The sequence below is a fragment of the Mya arenaria genome, chromosome 8 (genome assembly GCF_026914265.1).
Source record: "Mya arenaria isolate MELC-2E11 chromosome 8, ASM2691426v1".
In the NCBI taxonomy this organism is placed as follows: Eukaryota; Metazoa; Mollusca; class Bivalvia; order Myida; family Myidae; genus Mya; species Mya arenaria.
Genome location: NC_069129.1, coordinates 25,090,353 through 25,105,707, shown reverse-complemented (window position 1 = coordinate 25,105,707; position 15,355 = coordinate 25,090,353). Strand labels below are relative to the sequence as shown.

Sequence of the window (15,355 nt, the reverse complement as noted above, 5' to 3'; positions counted from 1 at the left end):
TATAATTACAATACATTAAGACGTCCACATGGATTTGCTTCTTTTTTCATTTCACTGAATTTCACATATTGAGGCCCGGATTTTTTTGAGATTTCTTTTATTAGTCAATGGATAAGTCATTAAATGTGGTTTATCAACAAAGAAATATCAAAGGGGCCTTACGAATTTTGCCAAAATTATGATCTTAAAGGGACTTACTCATGGTTTTTGGACCAAAAATTTGTTTTCTGGGAAGTGCATCTGAAAGCACTTATTTTATCAATATTTTACTCTATGATATTGAAATTGCAGAAAAAATACAGTTCTAGTATAAAAAAGTGTTTTGGTCTTAGTGGGGTGTGAATCCATGCTGGTCAAGTCAAGAAAAAATAGTAATCAGTCACCTAAACTACAAGGCCATCGGGTCTTTTAGAAAAGTGGTGGATATTTTGACCTTTTAGAAATACATTGACAACATCACATGATAATGTCAATTTACCAATCAGCAAACAACAAAGCTTTAATAGAATGAACATTAGCGTTGTTAACGCTTATGAAAATTGTGGTCTTCAAAGAAGATATTTGAGCAAGGTTTTCCAGTGTTAAGTATTTTAGTTTAAACACTCCCATTGAATAATGATTTGCCACACTTAATTTAGTCATACAAAAAATGTGCATTTTACAAAAACATGAGTGAGTACCTTTAAAACTATGCATACTCTGTGTTCATTATATATATATTAGAAGAAACACCAATCTTTTCTAATCAAGAGTTACATTTCTAGCCAATCTAAATAGTAGTGTTTTTTATTATATTGAAATGGCTTAAGTTGTGATGTTATGTGCTGCTGCAGTGCATATAAACTTGTTTCAAACCCCATTAATTTTTTTTTATTGATGTTTCAAGGCCGTAATCCATTATTTAATTGATTAAGCCTGTGTGGTCTGTTTTTGGTGTTCTTATGTTTGTGTATCTCGTTCAGTGTTGTCTGGGCCCAATTATCTTGTATCTCTAAACATAATTTTTATTTGATATTTTGTAATTTTAGAACATTTTTGTTTGTTTTGGCTTGCAATTATACATGTTCTACTTATTGTTTTACGCACAACTTTAACTTTACAGCTAGCATGATTCTGTCTTAGTTGCCATTTTGTTTCTGTCTTAGCAAAATTAAGAATGATCGATAGCTCATCAACAGCTCATGTTAATTTTCAAAAATTGGTTTGGTTTTAGAAACTTTAGAAATAGTAAGAAATATGAACAGACATGTTAGACAATTTACAGGGGATTTTTTCACAGGTTTCTGACAGAAAAAAAAACACATGCCGTCTGATTTGGGCTACAGAGTGTATCATTTTTAATCGAAATAAATAGAGATGTATTCAAGAGAGATTTTTAATCAAAACACACAATTAGCCTTTGAAGTATTTTAAGACCGATAATGAAGCCACAAATGTGTATTTTAGGAGATTATTTTAGTCTAACAGAAATATGTTCCAGAGTTTTTTTTAGAAATTATCAGACATATTAAAACTGCGTTTGTTTTTGCTGAATCAAAAAAATATGAGAATCATTTGCCTCTTGATTATTGGTTTATTGATATGATTTGTAGAAAGAACATGTTTAAAGTTGTAAAACTTGAAAAAAATTCAGTCTTTTTTTCATTGAGTGAAAATTATTCATGTCCTTTGTCAGTGCTTGAGCCAGGATTTGAATAGGGCAGAGTGCTAGGTCAGAAAGGGCTCTTTTGATCTGCATTAAATGAGCCTTAATGGGGCACTTGCAAGGGTCAATGTTCAATTCGAATTGTAATTGTGTTGTAACCACTTTAAATAATACCTAAGCGTTTGTTATGAATACCTTAGCTGTTATATTTACTTTAGTGTCAGAATTATTTTCATACTTTTTTCTGAAAATTGATTCTGTCAAACAAAAGGGCACAATTTTTATTCCAAGGAATATACCCATGTACGTAAATATTCCATTTTGGTGAGAGGTGAAATATATTGCTATCTCACACTGAAACTAACAATTTTTCTTTTTATTATATGTCTAAAATTGGAATTAAAAGTCATTCAATTACACTATGTAAGAAAACACACACCATTAACACACACACACACAAAGTCGTTTGAAGTGTTTCTCAGCCTTGTGCGTCCTGATGTTTGATTTGGAACCAAGAGCTGAATCAGTGAAATGTAAAATTTATTTCACTGATAAATCTCTATTATTTACCATAAAGAATATAATAAATATATACATATATGGTATATATATCATGGCACTTTAATATCTACACTGCAGGTACCCAGTAATGTTGCGTCAGTTTCACCTCATGCCGGGGACTGGGGGTGGTGGGCAGTTTCGTGGAGGTGATGGTGTTATCAGGGAATACATGTGGAGGAAGAACCTCACCCTTTCTGTCCTCACTGAGAGAAGAGTATTTGCTCCATATGGTTTGAAAGGTGGGTGCTCATCAGTACTTTTTACAATAAAAGTTGTGGTATTGTGATAGTCTTGGTGTCATTGATGTCAGCCCTTGTGTCATTGATGTTAGTCTTTGGTGTCATTGATGTGGGTCTTTGGTTTCATTCATGTTAGCCTTTGGTGTCATTGATGGCAGCCTTTGGTTACATTGATAGTAGCCTTTGGTGTCATTGATGTGGGTCTTTGGTGTCATTGATGTGGGTCTTTGGTGTCATTCATGTTAGCCTTTGGTGTCATTGATGGCAGCCTTTGGTTACATTGATGGTAGCCTTTTGTGTCATTAATGTGGGTCTTTTGTGTCAATGATGTCAGCCTTTGGTGTCATTGATGTTTGCCTTTGGTGTCATTGATGGTAGCCTTTTGTGGCATTAATGTGGGTCTTTGGTGTCATTGATGGCAGTCTTTAGTGTCATTGATGGCAGCCTTTAGTGCCATTGATGTCAGCCTTTGGTGTCATTGATGTTACCCTTTGGTGTCATTGATGTCAGCCTTTGATGTCATTGATGGCAGCCTTTGGTGTCATTGATGGCAGCCTTTAGTGTCATTGATGGCAGCCTTTGGTGTCATTGATGTTAGCCTTTTGTGTCATTGATGTTAGCCTTTTGTGTCATTGATGTTAGCCTTTGGTGTCATTGATGTTAGCCTTTGGTGCCATTGATCATAGCCTTTAGTGTCATTGATGTCAGCTTTGGTGTTATTGATGTCAGCCTTTGGTGTCATTGATGTCCGTCTTTGGTGTCATTGATGGCATCCTTTAGTGTCGTTGATGGCAGCCTTTAGTGTCATCGATGTCAGCCTTTGGTGTCATTGATTTAGGCCTTTGGTGTCATTGATGTCAGCCTTTGGTGTAATTGATTTAGGCCTTAAGTGTCATTGATGGCAGCCTTTGGTGTCATTGATTTAGGCCTTTGGTGTCATTGATGTTGGTCAGTGTTGTCATTGATGTTAGCCTTTGGTGTCATTGATGTCATCCTTTGGTGTCATTAATGTTGGTCTTTGGTGTCATTGATTTCAGCATTTGGTGTCATTTATGTCGGCTTTTGATATCATTGATGTTGGTCTTTAAAATGGTTAAGGATATTCAAGTGAAATCTGTATAGATGATACCAGACAGTTTATGCACATATATAGCAAGGCAACTCTTGCTTAAGTAATGAAAGAGTTAAGCACCTTGTTTGACTGATTTTTTTATACAAAAAACAAACATTGAAGTTGGCTCCGTAGTGCTCTTTAGTATAATGTTCAAACTGAACATTGCCTACAGAGTGAACATTTTAAGTGCTGCAACATGATAATAGAACAATTACTGTACTTCAATTACAGCTGAAAGGTAGTTACCAAGTGAAGTGTTATATTATTGGTTTCAACTTTTCTTTTTAAAAATGGCTCTTCAGATGAGACTTTCGAGCTTATGAACATCATAATTAGATATTAAAATACACTTTTCTGTGATTGTTTCCATGATTACAGTCTTAGAAACACAGAGAAATTAAGTGAACAGCAATAACAGTACATGATACAGTCATTTCCTTGAACATTCACTTTTAATGATCTCCAAATGCAAACACTCCTTTAGAATATTTTTGTCAAGCAATGCCATTTAAAAGAAAATATTCTATAAAACTACATGGAAAATCCCCCAAAGCCTAGGATTTTATTGTTATGCTGTTCACAAAAACAATGATCAACCAAGACCTAAAATACACTCAATGAGAGGCACACAATGGGCGATTGTTCAGAACTTTGTTACAGTTAACAACGTGTTAAACATCATCATTGTTAACTCTCAAGTCTTTAAGACTGCTCCATATATCTTAATGAACACACATATGATCTGCAGTTTTCGAAATCTTTGGAAAGATTTGCGACAACTGTTTCTGCAGTACTTGTGTTATTTGACTGTATTTGTACATCATCAAATGTTTCAAATTTTAAAGTTAACAACGATCTCGCTTATCAAGTTGTTAACTTTAACAAAGTTCTGAACAGTCGGCCAATTGTCAATAGACGAGGCATTTGTAGCCATATACAGCTATTGTTCTCCATTAAATTTGCAGTTGCTAACATTTTATGTCCAGTAAATCCAGTAAATTGTAACTAAAATATGTCTTAAGTATGTTCATTTGTTGTTGTTTTTTTATTCAAATTAATCACTTTTAGGAGGCCTACCCGGGGAGAAGGGTTTGAACCTGATGATCTACAAAGATGGCCGGGTTGTGAATGTTGGGGGCAAGACATCTGTTGACTGTAACGCAGGGGTAGGTTTAACACAACATATTAACTTGCTCTTCAGTCCGAATTTGAAGCTGATTACTCCAAACAGTGAATACATCAATTCACAGCAATGTTAGGGTAGGTGCATCCCTGAAGGTTTGTACTCTTAATATCATTTGAATAACCCAGTTGCCACTGGTGCAAGTCACTGCGACATCACAACTCGTATGCAAACTAACCGCTTCAGTGCGGATGTTAAAATATTGCCTCTCGGGTCCTGTAAGTGCTATGTGATGCTCACGTTGAAGATCCATACACAAAATGGCTTTTGTCATGGCCACAGCTGCAAGTCACTGCAACATCACAACTCGTATGCAAACCAACTGCTTAAGGGGGGATTAAAATATTGCCTTTTGCGTCGTGTAATTGCTATCAGCTAATCACGTTGAAGATCCATACTGTACACAACATGGGTCTAGTCATGGCCACAGCTGCAAGTCACTGCAACATCACAACTTGTATGCAAACCAACCGCTTAAGGGGGGATTAAAATATTGCCTCTTGCGGCATGTAAGTGCTATCAGCTGATCACGTTGAAGATCCATACTGTACACAACATGGCTCTAGTCATGAGTATAACTGTCATGTACTACAACATAGCGTTATTGAACCTGGCAATGGGACGGGTGCTCCAATAGGTACGTGTAGTTCTGTGATAATGTTAAAGTATTACCTACCATAAACTCAAGTGTGATCGGTGCTCTAATAGGTAGTTGTGTGGTGTAGTAAAATAGTATTTCATGACATACACACTAATGATATAGGTAGTAATGTGGCGTAGTAAAATATAATTATATACCGTTCACACCCATGGGATCAACGCGCAAATATGTATAGTTCAGTGCCATAGTAGTAAAATAGTATTACATGACATACCTATACACACTAATGGAATAGGTATATATGGCGTAGTAAAACATTATTAAATACCATTCACATCGATGGGATCGATGCGCAAATAGCCAGTTACATGTATGTGTCATAGTAAAATAGTATTACATACCGTACACACCGATGGGATCACACCAATTGGATCAGTGCACAAATAGTAGTTGTGTGGCATGGTAATAAAATATAATTACATAGGTTTTACCCTACACAACATCCTTTCTGCACACCAAAGACACAGTGTTCCTTGTAGAAAAACTGCAAATTGTCTGTCAGGAAATTGTAAAAACGTTCTGTATAAATAATAGCCAAGTTATTTTTCAAAATTAACGCTATTAAAGAACTTACCAGAATACTGCTAGATGGCATTTAAATTATAACTGCCATCATGAAAACATAACTGATTATATCATGGCATGTCGATGGAAATGAGTGTCACACTTACCCATGAAGTGGTTGGCAATGCTTTGAGATAGTCTACACAAGCAAATATACGTTTTATGACAGCTTCTAGCATGTCAATACACATTCAATTATAATGAACATTCATCTTTGCTAGAATGTCATTTCTGACATGAATTACCGGTTATACAATCACCATGAGATATCACCGTTTCTGACATATTTTACAAGCTTGTAAATCATAACCGCTGTTCAGTTGCATTTTAAGCTATAACTGAAACTTCACAGTAATGACATTCCATGAATTCAGCTAGCTATTTAACAAGCAATTATAACGTTTCAAGTTTCACTTCACATGTCAGATTTGCATAATTATTTATGACTATTAATGTGCAAAATATCTGCTCCTGTCATTTTAAAACAGAAACAGCCATTTTTCAAAATCTCAGTTACATCATTTCATTAGCCTTATCTTTCAAGGGCTGTATATTTAGTTGCCAATTAGTAGGAACTGAAGCTGAAAGCTCGTATAATTTTCTTGAAGAGCTCAAGTTGTTACCAAATATTAAAATCTGTGGGAGAATGCGCATCTTTCGTCAGAAACATTAGAAACAAACGATGACAAGTGTTGAATGTTCCGAGAAAAGGGTTGCCCCATTTGTGAGCAATTTGTACAATTTGTTTGAGACAAGTACAAACAGATTACATTGGTGTTATGTATATGTTTTCCTGTCTTTAATTGCAAATTAACAACTTGGAAAATATTAAAACTGAATTGCTTAAAAAAGCTGAAACATCAACAGTACAAACAGATTATATGGGTGTTATGTATATGTTTTCCTGCCTTAAATTGCAAATTTACAATGTGGAAGTTATTAAAAATGCATTTCTTAAAATTGTGCATACAGCTTTCAGAATTGTACAAACAAATTTCATTGGTGTTATGTTGATGTTTTGCTGCCTTTAATTGCAAATTTTAAATGTGGAAATGTGGAAATTATTAAAAATTCATTTCTTAAAATAGTACATACAGCTTTCAGAATGGGTACGAGTTTATGTGGATGTTTTTTTCTGTCTTGACTGACTTCTATTGCTAGTGTACAATTTTTAAAACTATTAAAATGCATTATCAAAATAAGATATAGGGCTTGCAGAACAAAACAAAACGAGTATATGATGTTGTACCGGGGTATGTTGACTGTCTTTAATCAGCGAATAAACCATTTGGAATAATTTAAAACCACCCTCTTATATAGTGAACACCGCTAACAGAACTAAATATAATGAAATATAATTTGTATTGTCCTCTATAAGACCATGGCAAATATTAAATAGTCAGGATTCTAATACCATCCAGCAGCAACACAATTGAATATGTTTGTTGCTTTGGAAATATATATGTATGAATGGATACAACACGTTGTATTCAAACTCCCTGATGATTCAATATGTGAAACCGTTCGGAGATGATCAATTGTTTTCTTCTCGATCACGCTGAAACATTCAAAATAAAACAACATTCACTTTTAAAAGATTTTAACATTTTAATTCCCTATGTGGTGGTCAAACACTTTTATTACACAGTTTAAAACAATATATAGTATATATAAGATAAATAAACTGAAAGCATCAGAATGTGTTAAGTTTTTTTTTTATCCTGCATTAAGATTATTTAACATCGAAATACAATTAAAAATACAATAAAAATATGGCATACCTTTGCATTATATTGCGTAATTAATTTACTTAGATAATTGGCAAAATGTGTTTTTGCACTTACGAATTTTGCTTACAACACCCAGAGGACATCAGCATGTTCAATGTTTATTAGGAGGAAATGTGCACAATGACATCGTATATATACAAAATTAACAAGTGAATTAAGGAAAAATCATCAACATTCCGGGGCCATTTTAGATTTCTGATCTACAGGTTTGTGTTACGCAGTGTTATATAATGGAACTGCAATTAATGTCGGATATTTGCTGCGTCAGCATTTTTTGAAGCTTCGTGGGATTCATTGCAATTACTAATAGAGCGTCTCTGGGCATATGCCATATGAACCTATCTACCAATCGTACATTGGTAATGCATTTTTAAAGCAAAAAGAATAGGATAGCAAAAATCCATACGCAAATGTTAAAAATGCTAATTTCTTTTCTTTTTTTCATTTAAGTTGACATACTCCAAAGCATTAAACAGCTCATGTAATACAGATTGATATTTAAGGAATCTGTTTCAAGTACAGTGTGCATATCACTACCTAACTGCTGGATACAGGTGATAAACAAAATGTCTTTGTCGGCCGGTGGTCGACAGATGTATATACACGTGGATAATTAAGAAACCTCATATTTTGTCACAGAAGCAATATGATATTACATGATAGTTTTAATTTAAGTGTGATGTTGGTCATCTTATACTCTTATTGAAAACAGTCGTTTCCCATGGTTTTGGTATTTGTTCTGAATTCATACTGTTCTGCTGGGTATGTTTTTCTAAAAATAATTTTCTTAGCTTTTCATCTATGAATTGCAATTAACAAACTGGTGAAGCAAAGCAAGGTTGTGATTATATCGTTCTTAATAATAACTTGAGCATTGAAGAGCAAATATTAATATGCAATAGTTTGCAATATGTTTTCGTGAGTGTTAAACATTTTTTTCACCAAGGAGTCTATTTCTAGTAACCGCTTTTTCCTAAATATCTCAACAATTGTTCAGAAAATTACACTGACGATTCTAAGGAGAGAAAAAAAGATTTGTTTTAATTACCGGAATTCTGTAAGATAAGTGGTAATTTGCAGGGACTCAACAGACTCCGCAATTGAAGAGTATTTGTAGGAGTTTTAGCAGACTCTATCATTGAAGAGTACTTGGGTATTTGTTAATGTGGTGGAAACAAATTATGTTCTCTGACACTTTCCAGTTGGTTCACTTTAAAATTAGTCGTAATTGGAATTCAGCTTCCATGGGCACTTCTAGGTTATTACACACTAAACTTAAATCTGCACTCTCACATGTTTACTGTTTGATTGCTTTTAAAAAAATGTCTCGGAATCAGCCATTTTTGTTTCAATGTGTGGAAACCAGTGATATAAGACTGCTGACAAAATATCAAATCGCATCTTTTCATGTTGATGTTCAAATTTTGAGGATTTATGTTTAGCGTTTCTAACCCGTTTAGAAAAATGAAATGATCGGCAGTTTTTCGAACATTTGAGATCTGTTCTATTGCGAGTTATCTTTTATGACTAAATTGAAGGCATTGATGCCAAAATGAACTGATTCTTGGACAATTTCTTTAAAAATAAAAATGTCAAAACTTTCAATATGTGGGAATGCAGCTTTAAGACAAGTTACCAACTATAGTTTCTTAGTTCTTAGTCCAAATAATTGTACGTTGAAGGATTTTTTTTCGATATTTGATATGGCAAATGCTTCACGTACATATTGTTTTGTACGAAAAGCGGGTAGTTATTCCGATCGGGATTCCGGGTTTACGCGTCTATAAAATATCATAAAAAAACAAGAAATATTACCAGACAATGTTATTTTATATTAGTTCCGTTCACAAAAATAAATATCCAACGAAAAATTATGAGTTTGACGGGGTTTTCTTCATTTTATTCTGTCAAAACATAACGTAATATACATGAAGGGCACCTGCAAGGCTTCAGTTCACAATTTTAAAACAATCGGAACATTTCGGTCATGGCCGAGTTGTTACGATTTTATTTACGAGGTCTATCTCGAAGCTTGTCGGAGGTGGCCGAGTTATTACGATTGGGTCGAGTTGTTCCGCTTGGCATAATTGTTGTCTCTGTCAGTCAACTTTCGTTTTATTGGAAAGGTAAATACATATGTGTTTTAATGCAAACACCCCCGGTTTTTGCACAAACCCGTTTAGACGTTAAGGATTGAAAGAATCCCGTATAACACGTCTAATATTTAAGACTATTTAGTTCTCAGTGCATAAAGGCAAAGGATATTTTGTAGACATTTAAATACCATGCCTGACTGTTAAATTTAGCATGTGATATGTTTCTGATTAAGTGTATATGTGGTGTGTTTTAACCTGAATAAACATCAATTAATAAATCAATCAATCAATCAATCAATCAATCAATTGATCCATTGATCAATCAATCACGCACGCACTGTTACGCATGTTATATAAATATTATTTGATAAAAACGTTTGAGGCATACCATTATCTGAATATAAAATAAATGCAAAATGTACCGTAAAATCAACAATAGCTGATTCTTTTTGCGTCCGTCTTTTGTTTTTTATTTATTTATTCTTTTGTTACTTTGCACATACACGTTTACATACTTGACATAATTGATATATTGCAAGTGTTGTTGCGATGCACAATGTACAAGTCAGAAATAAACTTTCTGTCTGTCTGTCTGTCTACTATGTGCGACCACATGGCATTAAACCATCATGAAGTTATTTTACAAAAAGGTCAAACATTTATTAACAAAACATAGTGAAGACACGTACCGTTTTCGGAAATTATACAGTTAAACAATGTTCCAACGTTCCAGTTCATGTTGTCACCTTAATGCAATACGTATCTGCCTCTATTTGTATGCACTTATTAAATTCTTTCTCTATTAATGTGACGGTATTTGTAACGGGTTTTAGTTATTGCTTAGGAAATGGTTTATTACGTCAACAATGACAATATCAAGGCAATGAAACTACCTCATGTTCTCTTCTTCGAAAAACAAACAAGCAAAAAATGTCGTTCACAAATACAGGTATTTTATAAAATGCAATTGATTCCACACTATGTCAGCGCATCGCTGGAATCCAGTAAATGAGATGGCTTTGACAGACGCTTTCAATCCGGGCCTCATTATACACAAAGACCCCCGGGAGTGGGGTATGCCCTTCCCCCTCGGGGGACACCACCCAACGCACCGGGATATGGAAACCAATGTACACTTGTTTTCATCAGAGGGACTGGCTAACTCATTAATTATAACTGTTTAAGCCATCGTTCAGTGTGAAACAAATGTGAAAAAAAATCAGATTTGATAAAGACCATATGCATTTTCTATTAAAAAACGCGAGTGTGTATTTAATTTAATTTTCCTGTGTTCTGCATTAGCGAACCACGCGAACCGAGGTTTGTGGATGTTTTAAGGTTTTTTGAATTTGCTCTGTTTTTAGATGCGGTATCTGGGATCTATCAGAAATAATTAACACTCTTGCAGACGTCTCCCTCTGCTTACATTTGTAGATTGAACATACACAGGCTCGCTGATTGATCTATGTTTTTGTTTTCTGCCACTGATACTCTCCCCGCGTGTATACATAAAGACTAGTAACAGAAACAAATATTTTATTAACGTTTTACACACTATACCATTAGCAAATCCCAAAGAGAATACTACTAAAATATTGTAGTTCTGAAATATTGTACGAGATTGCAAAATATTTGTGCATGTGGGCAAAGATACTGCTATCTAAACCTATCACTATTATCTGACACGCATAACAACCCTAGCAAATCCCATTGAACATACGCGTAAAATGATGTACATGTAGTACTGTATTGAAATAGTAAACGGGATTGCAAAATATTTGTGCATGCTGGGCTAAGATACTGCTTTGTAAACCTATCACTATTATCTGACATGCATAACTACCCTTAGCAAATCCTATTGAAAATACGCGTAAAATGATGTACATGTAATATTGAAATAGTAAACGAGATTGCAAAATATGTGCGCATGTTGGGCAAAATCACTTCTCTGAGTAAACCTATGACTATTATCTGGCATGAATAACTAACCTTAGCAAATCCCATCGGACATACGCGTACTACTAAAATGATGTACTGAAATATTGTACGATATGACATACTATTTGCGCATGTTTGGAAAAAATACTGCTATGTAAACCAATCACTATTATCAGGAGTGGTATTCAATAACTGAATATAAGATTGATGTATCTTATCGGATTGTGTGTTATAAATAACCAACCAATACAATGAATAAAGTCAATGATGTTTGACCATAAGATTGACTTAACTCGCATATTGAATACCAACCCAGCAGGCTGGCATGTATTACTAATGTAATAATGTACATACAATTACCAGGTACTCTGCGCAATCTTTTTTGTCAAAGAATTCGTGATTTTCCTCGTCGCCCGTCATGCGAAATCGTTGTACAAGTTTGTGCTCAATTTTTGCGATCTACAGAAAATAGGATGAGTGTACCTCGGCCGCAAACGCACGCTCTATTTACTGGAGATCGTCAAATTTGGACTCTAACTTACAGGTGTTTGCTGGTGCATTCTTCAGAATCGATCAAACAACAAATTAAATTTGTTTATATATATATGTGTGTATATATATTATTGCCGAATCAAAGGAGACAACTTACCCAAATAAAATATTCTCTATAGATATATATATAACAAAGAAAAACGGAGAATAAGAGAAAAAGAAAAAAAGTTTTTAGTCGGCAGCAGGACTCGAAATCTGTAGTCAGCGACCTTGTTGACTGCAACACTGGAAAAAAGTGTTTTATAGAACAAAATGCTGTCATTTTTGCCGACAATTTTCGTTAACAGCTAGCTGGATAATAATACAATCTGTCATTCATTTTGTTCATTCCTGGATATAAACAAATGAACTTATTCCAGACGCGTAAATTCCTTTTTACCAATTCTGAGATTCTGCCTCTTGCTTTCCTGGTATTCGAGGCAGAGGCAGACTAGGAAGTGAACAATTCATGTCAATTACATAGATAAATAATGCATGAATTACACCAAATGTGCACCATTTTAATCGAAAATTGGCCATATATTGTGTAGGGGTCCGGACTTCCAAACATGCCTTGCCTTGTTAAGAGCCTATTCTGAGGGTTTCTGTTAAAGGGGGCGCACGCCGAAAGGTGCGTCCCTTTAGTGCACCCCGCCCCCCTACGTCAAATTCTGGATCCGCCCTAAACTAGACGAAAACCATATAGAGCATATTGAACAAATAGCAACAAATACACTTCTTAAAAATTACAGGTACCGCTGATATTTAATATGCGAGTAATCATTACGTGTTGAATACCTATCATAGTGGAAGGCAAAACCGCTAATGTTGTTTTATCAAGTAAACGTACCATTGTAACATCGGAATTGAGTGATACTCACAAATATCAAAGAAAGGAAAACATACCAGTCAAGACTGAAACTCATCCCAAGCTATGTCAATCATCGAACCAAACCGCCCATAATTCGTTGTGTTGTCAGATTGCCTGGTGCTTTAACCATTACTATGTTTTGTCGCAAATATCTTAAGGGTTTAGTCCGATGTTTTATATGTACTTATCTTATTTTCGCATTTCTCTTCTGTATAGTCACTTGAATTTTTGATACTATGTTTATGTTTTATTTCTTATACCAAGCCTGGCATTCTCCGAAATAGATTGATGGTACGAGAGTTAACTCCTTTATAATTAAGATTTTTGAAGCAAAAAATGCAAATGATAACCAAGTTGACATACAAAGGAGCTCATGCGAACGTTTTTACGTCAAGTTTGTAAAGCTGCCTGATATCAAAGAAAAAAGTTGGAAGTCATTGAATAGTCTGCAAGACCAGTGATATAGAATAGACATAGATGATAGGATTTGTCTTTTGTTTAGAATTCTACACGCAATACGATGTTATTTGGAAGTTTTTCGCAGAATTAAGGACACGCTTCCAAGCCAGTAACTGTTATTTGGCAGTTTTATGCACAACAATGGTAAAGCTTTCTACCCACCCGTTTACTGGTATTTAGCTGATCTGTGCAGAATTATGGGAACTTATTTTACCACGCTAATAAACCATTATCCGATATTGTGTACGTCTGTGTAGACTTATGGACACGCTTCACAACGCATATATTATGCTCTTGTTCTACATGCTGCCACACATTCTTATAAGCAAATATTTATAATTCAAATAACAATTTAGTGAAAATTGTTTGAGGCACCACACATGAGGACAATAGAAACATATCTTATGATTATATAATCAAAAAAGGTCATTGAGTTTTCAAAACAAATGTTCATTTTAATAATTATAAACGCGAAATAACGTTCTCGTAAAAAACTGCTTGACAATTCATTTCATAGTATGGGAATGACCAAAACGGATTAAACCAGAGAGTCTTTGGTATAAGAGTTTTAAACTTCTTGTAAAGTCGTAATAATGGTTACCCATAAACAAATAATTACCTGCACAGAAAACATTGATTTCGAAGAACAGAGAAGGTTTTTTGATGTTATTATGATAATTATCTCCAGTTGATCAGCTTTGCTCTTGAAATATCATATGCCTTATCATACGTTTTATGAATGAGGATACGGTTTAACATTTAAACTTGTCTCTTGGCACCGAAGTCTTATCACACCATTATCTATATTCAAATCCTTTGAGCATCAATTATGTCGATACAAACCTGTTTTTACCTAATACTGTGATTTCCCCTAATAATTCTTACCAAACACCGGCGCGAGTTATGTAAGCTCAACAAACTTAAGCACTCCTGCTATTTAGATTGATATAGTTGCAGGATTTAATTATACCTAAATCCGGCTTGAGCTTTGTAGCAGCGGTTGGTACTGTTTTTCTGTAGTTTATAATGCTTACAAATTATTTTGTTGCATTCTGTACAACTTATTCACGATGCATTTGTGTGATATTTTATGTTTGTTTTGTGTTGTTGTTTTGTTTTCGAAAAACAAAACAACAACACAAAACAAAAACACAATATCACAACGGTCTGTTGCATTTCGATAACGAGTATGGCTGCTATTTCGAAGCGGTTAATTCTACTTTAATTGATAAAGAATTGGTGAGTTCATGTTGATTTTGTGTTTCCTGTTTGCATGTCAATATATACTCATTTGAGTACTGATACAAATAGAATGTTAATATGGTAACATGAGACCGAAATCAATGGATTTTTTTATGTTTTTTAAGTATGAAGTATGACTTGAAAATCTGACAATGAAATACAGGTCTCAATGGTAAGAAAACATAACTACACACACGTCTACTTATAACTGTTTTAGTTATCATTAAATCAGTCTTCATATTTAAAGTTAAGTAAATCATGAGCTTGCGGAGTAATTTATAAAGTAAACGAATTGAAAATTGAAAATTGTCAGGGTTTATGATGAGTTTCTAGCTCATTAAGAAATACCCGATGACTCATTAGTGATCGAAATTTTGAGCTTTGAAGATTTCAGATAATTAACGAATCCTACAATCATCATTGTAATTTTCAGAACAATTATTTAGGTATTAAAGATAAAA

At 34.3% G+C, this 15,355-nt stretch overlaps 1 protein-coding gene across 4 annotated transcripts in view; it reads left to right on the top strand.

Annotated features, from left to right (window-relative positions):
* The window catches only part of LOC128243741 (5-oxoprolinase-like), a 70,223-nt gene that overhangs the window by 32,320 nt on the left and 22,548 nt on the right, over nucleotides 1-15,355 (top strand). For all 4 annotated transcript variants that reach the window (XM_052961664.1, XM_052961663.1, XM_052961666.1 and 1 more), the window contains exons 31-32: nucleotides 2,285-2,445; nucleotides 4,628-4,725. In XM_052961664.1, coding sequence (XP_052817624.1) covers nucleotides 2,285-2,445; nucleotides 4,628-4,725 — 259 coding nt within the window. The remainder of the gene's footprint in view (nucleotides 1-2,284; nucleotides 2,446-4,627; nucleotides 4,726-15,355) is intronic.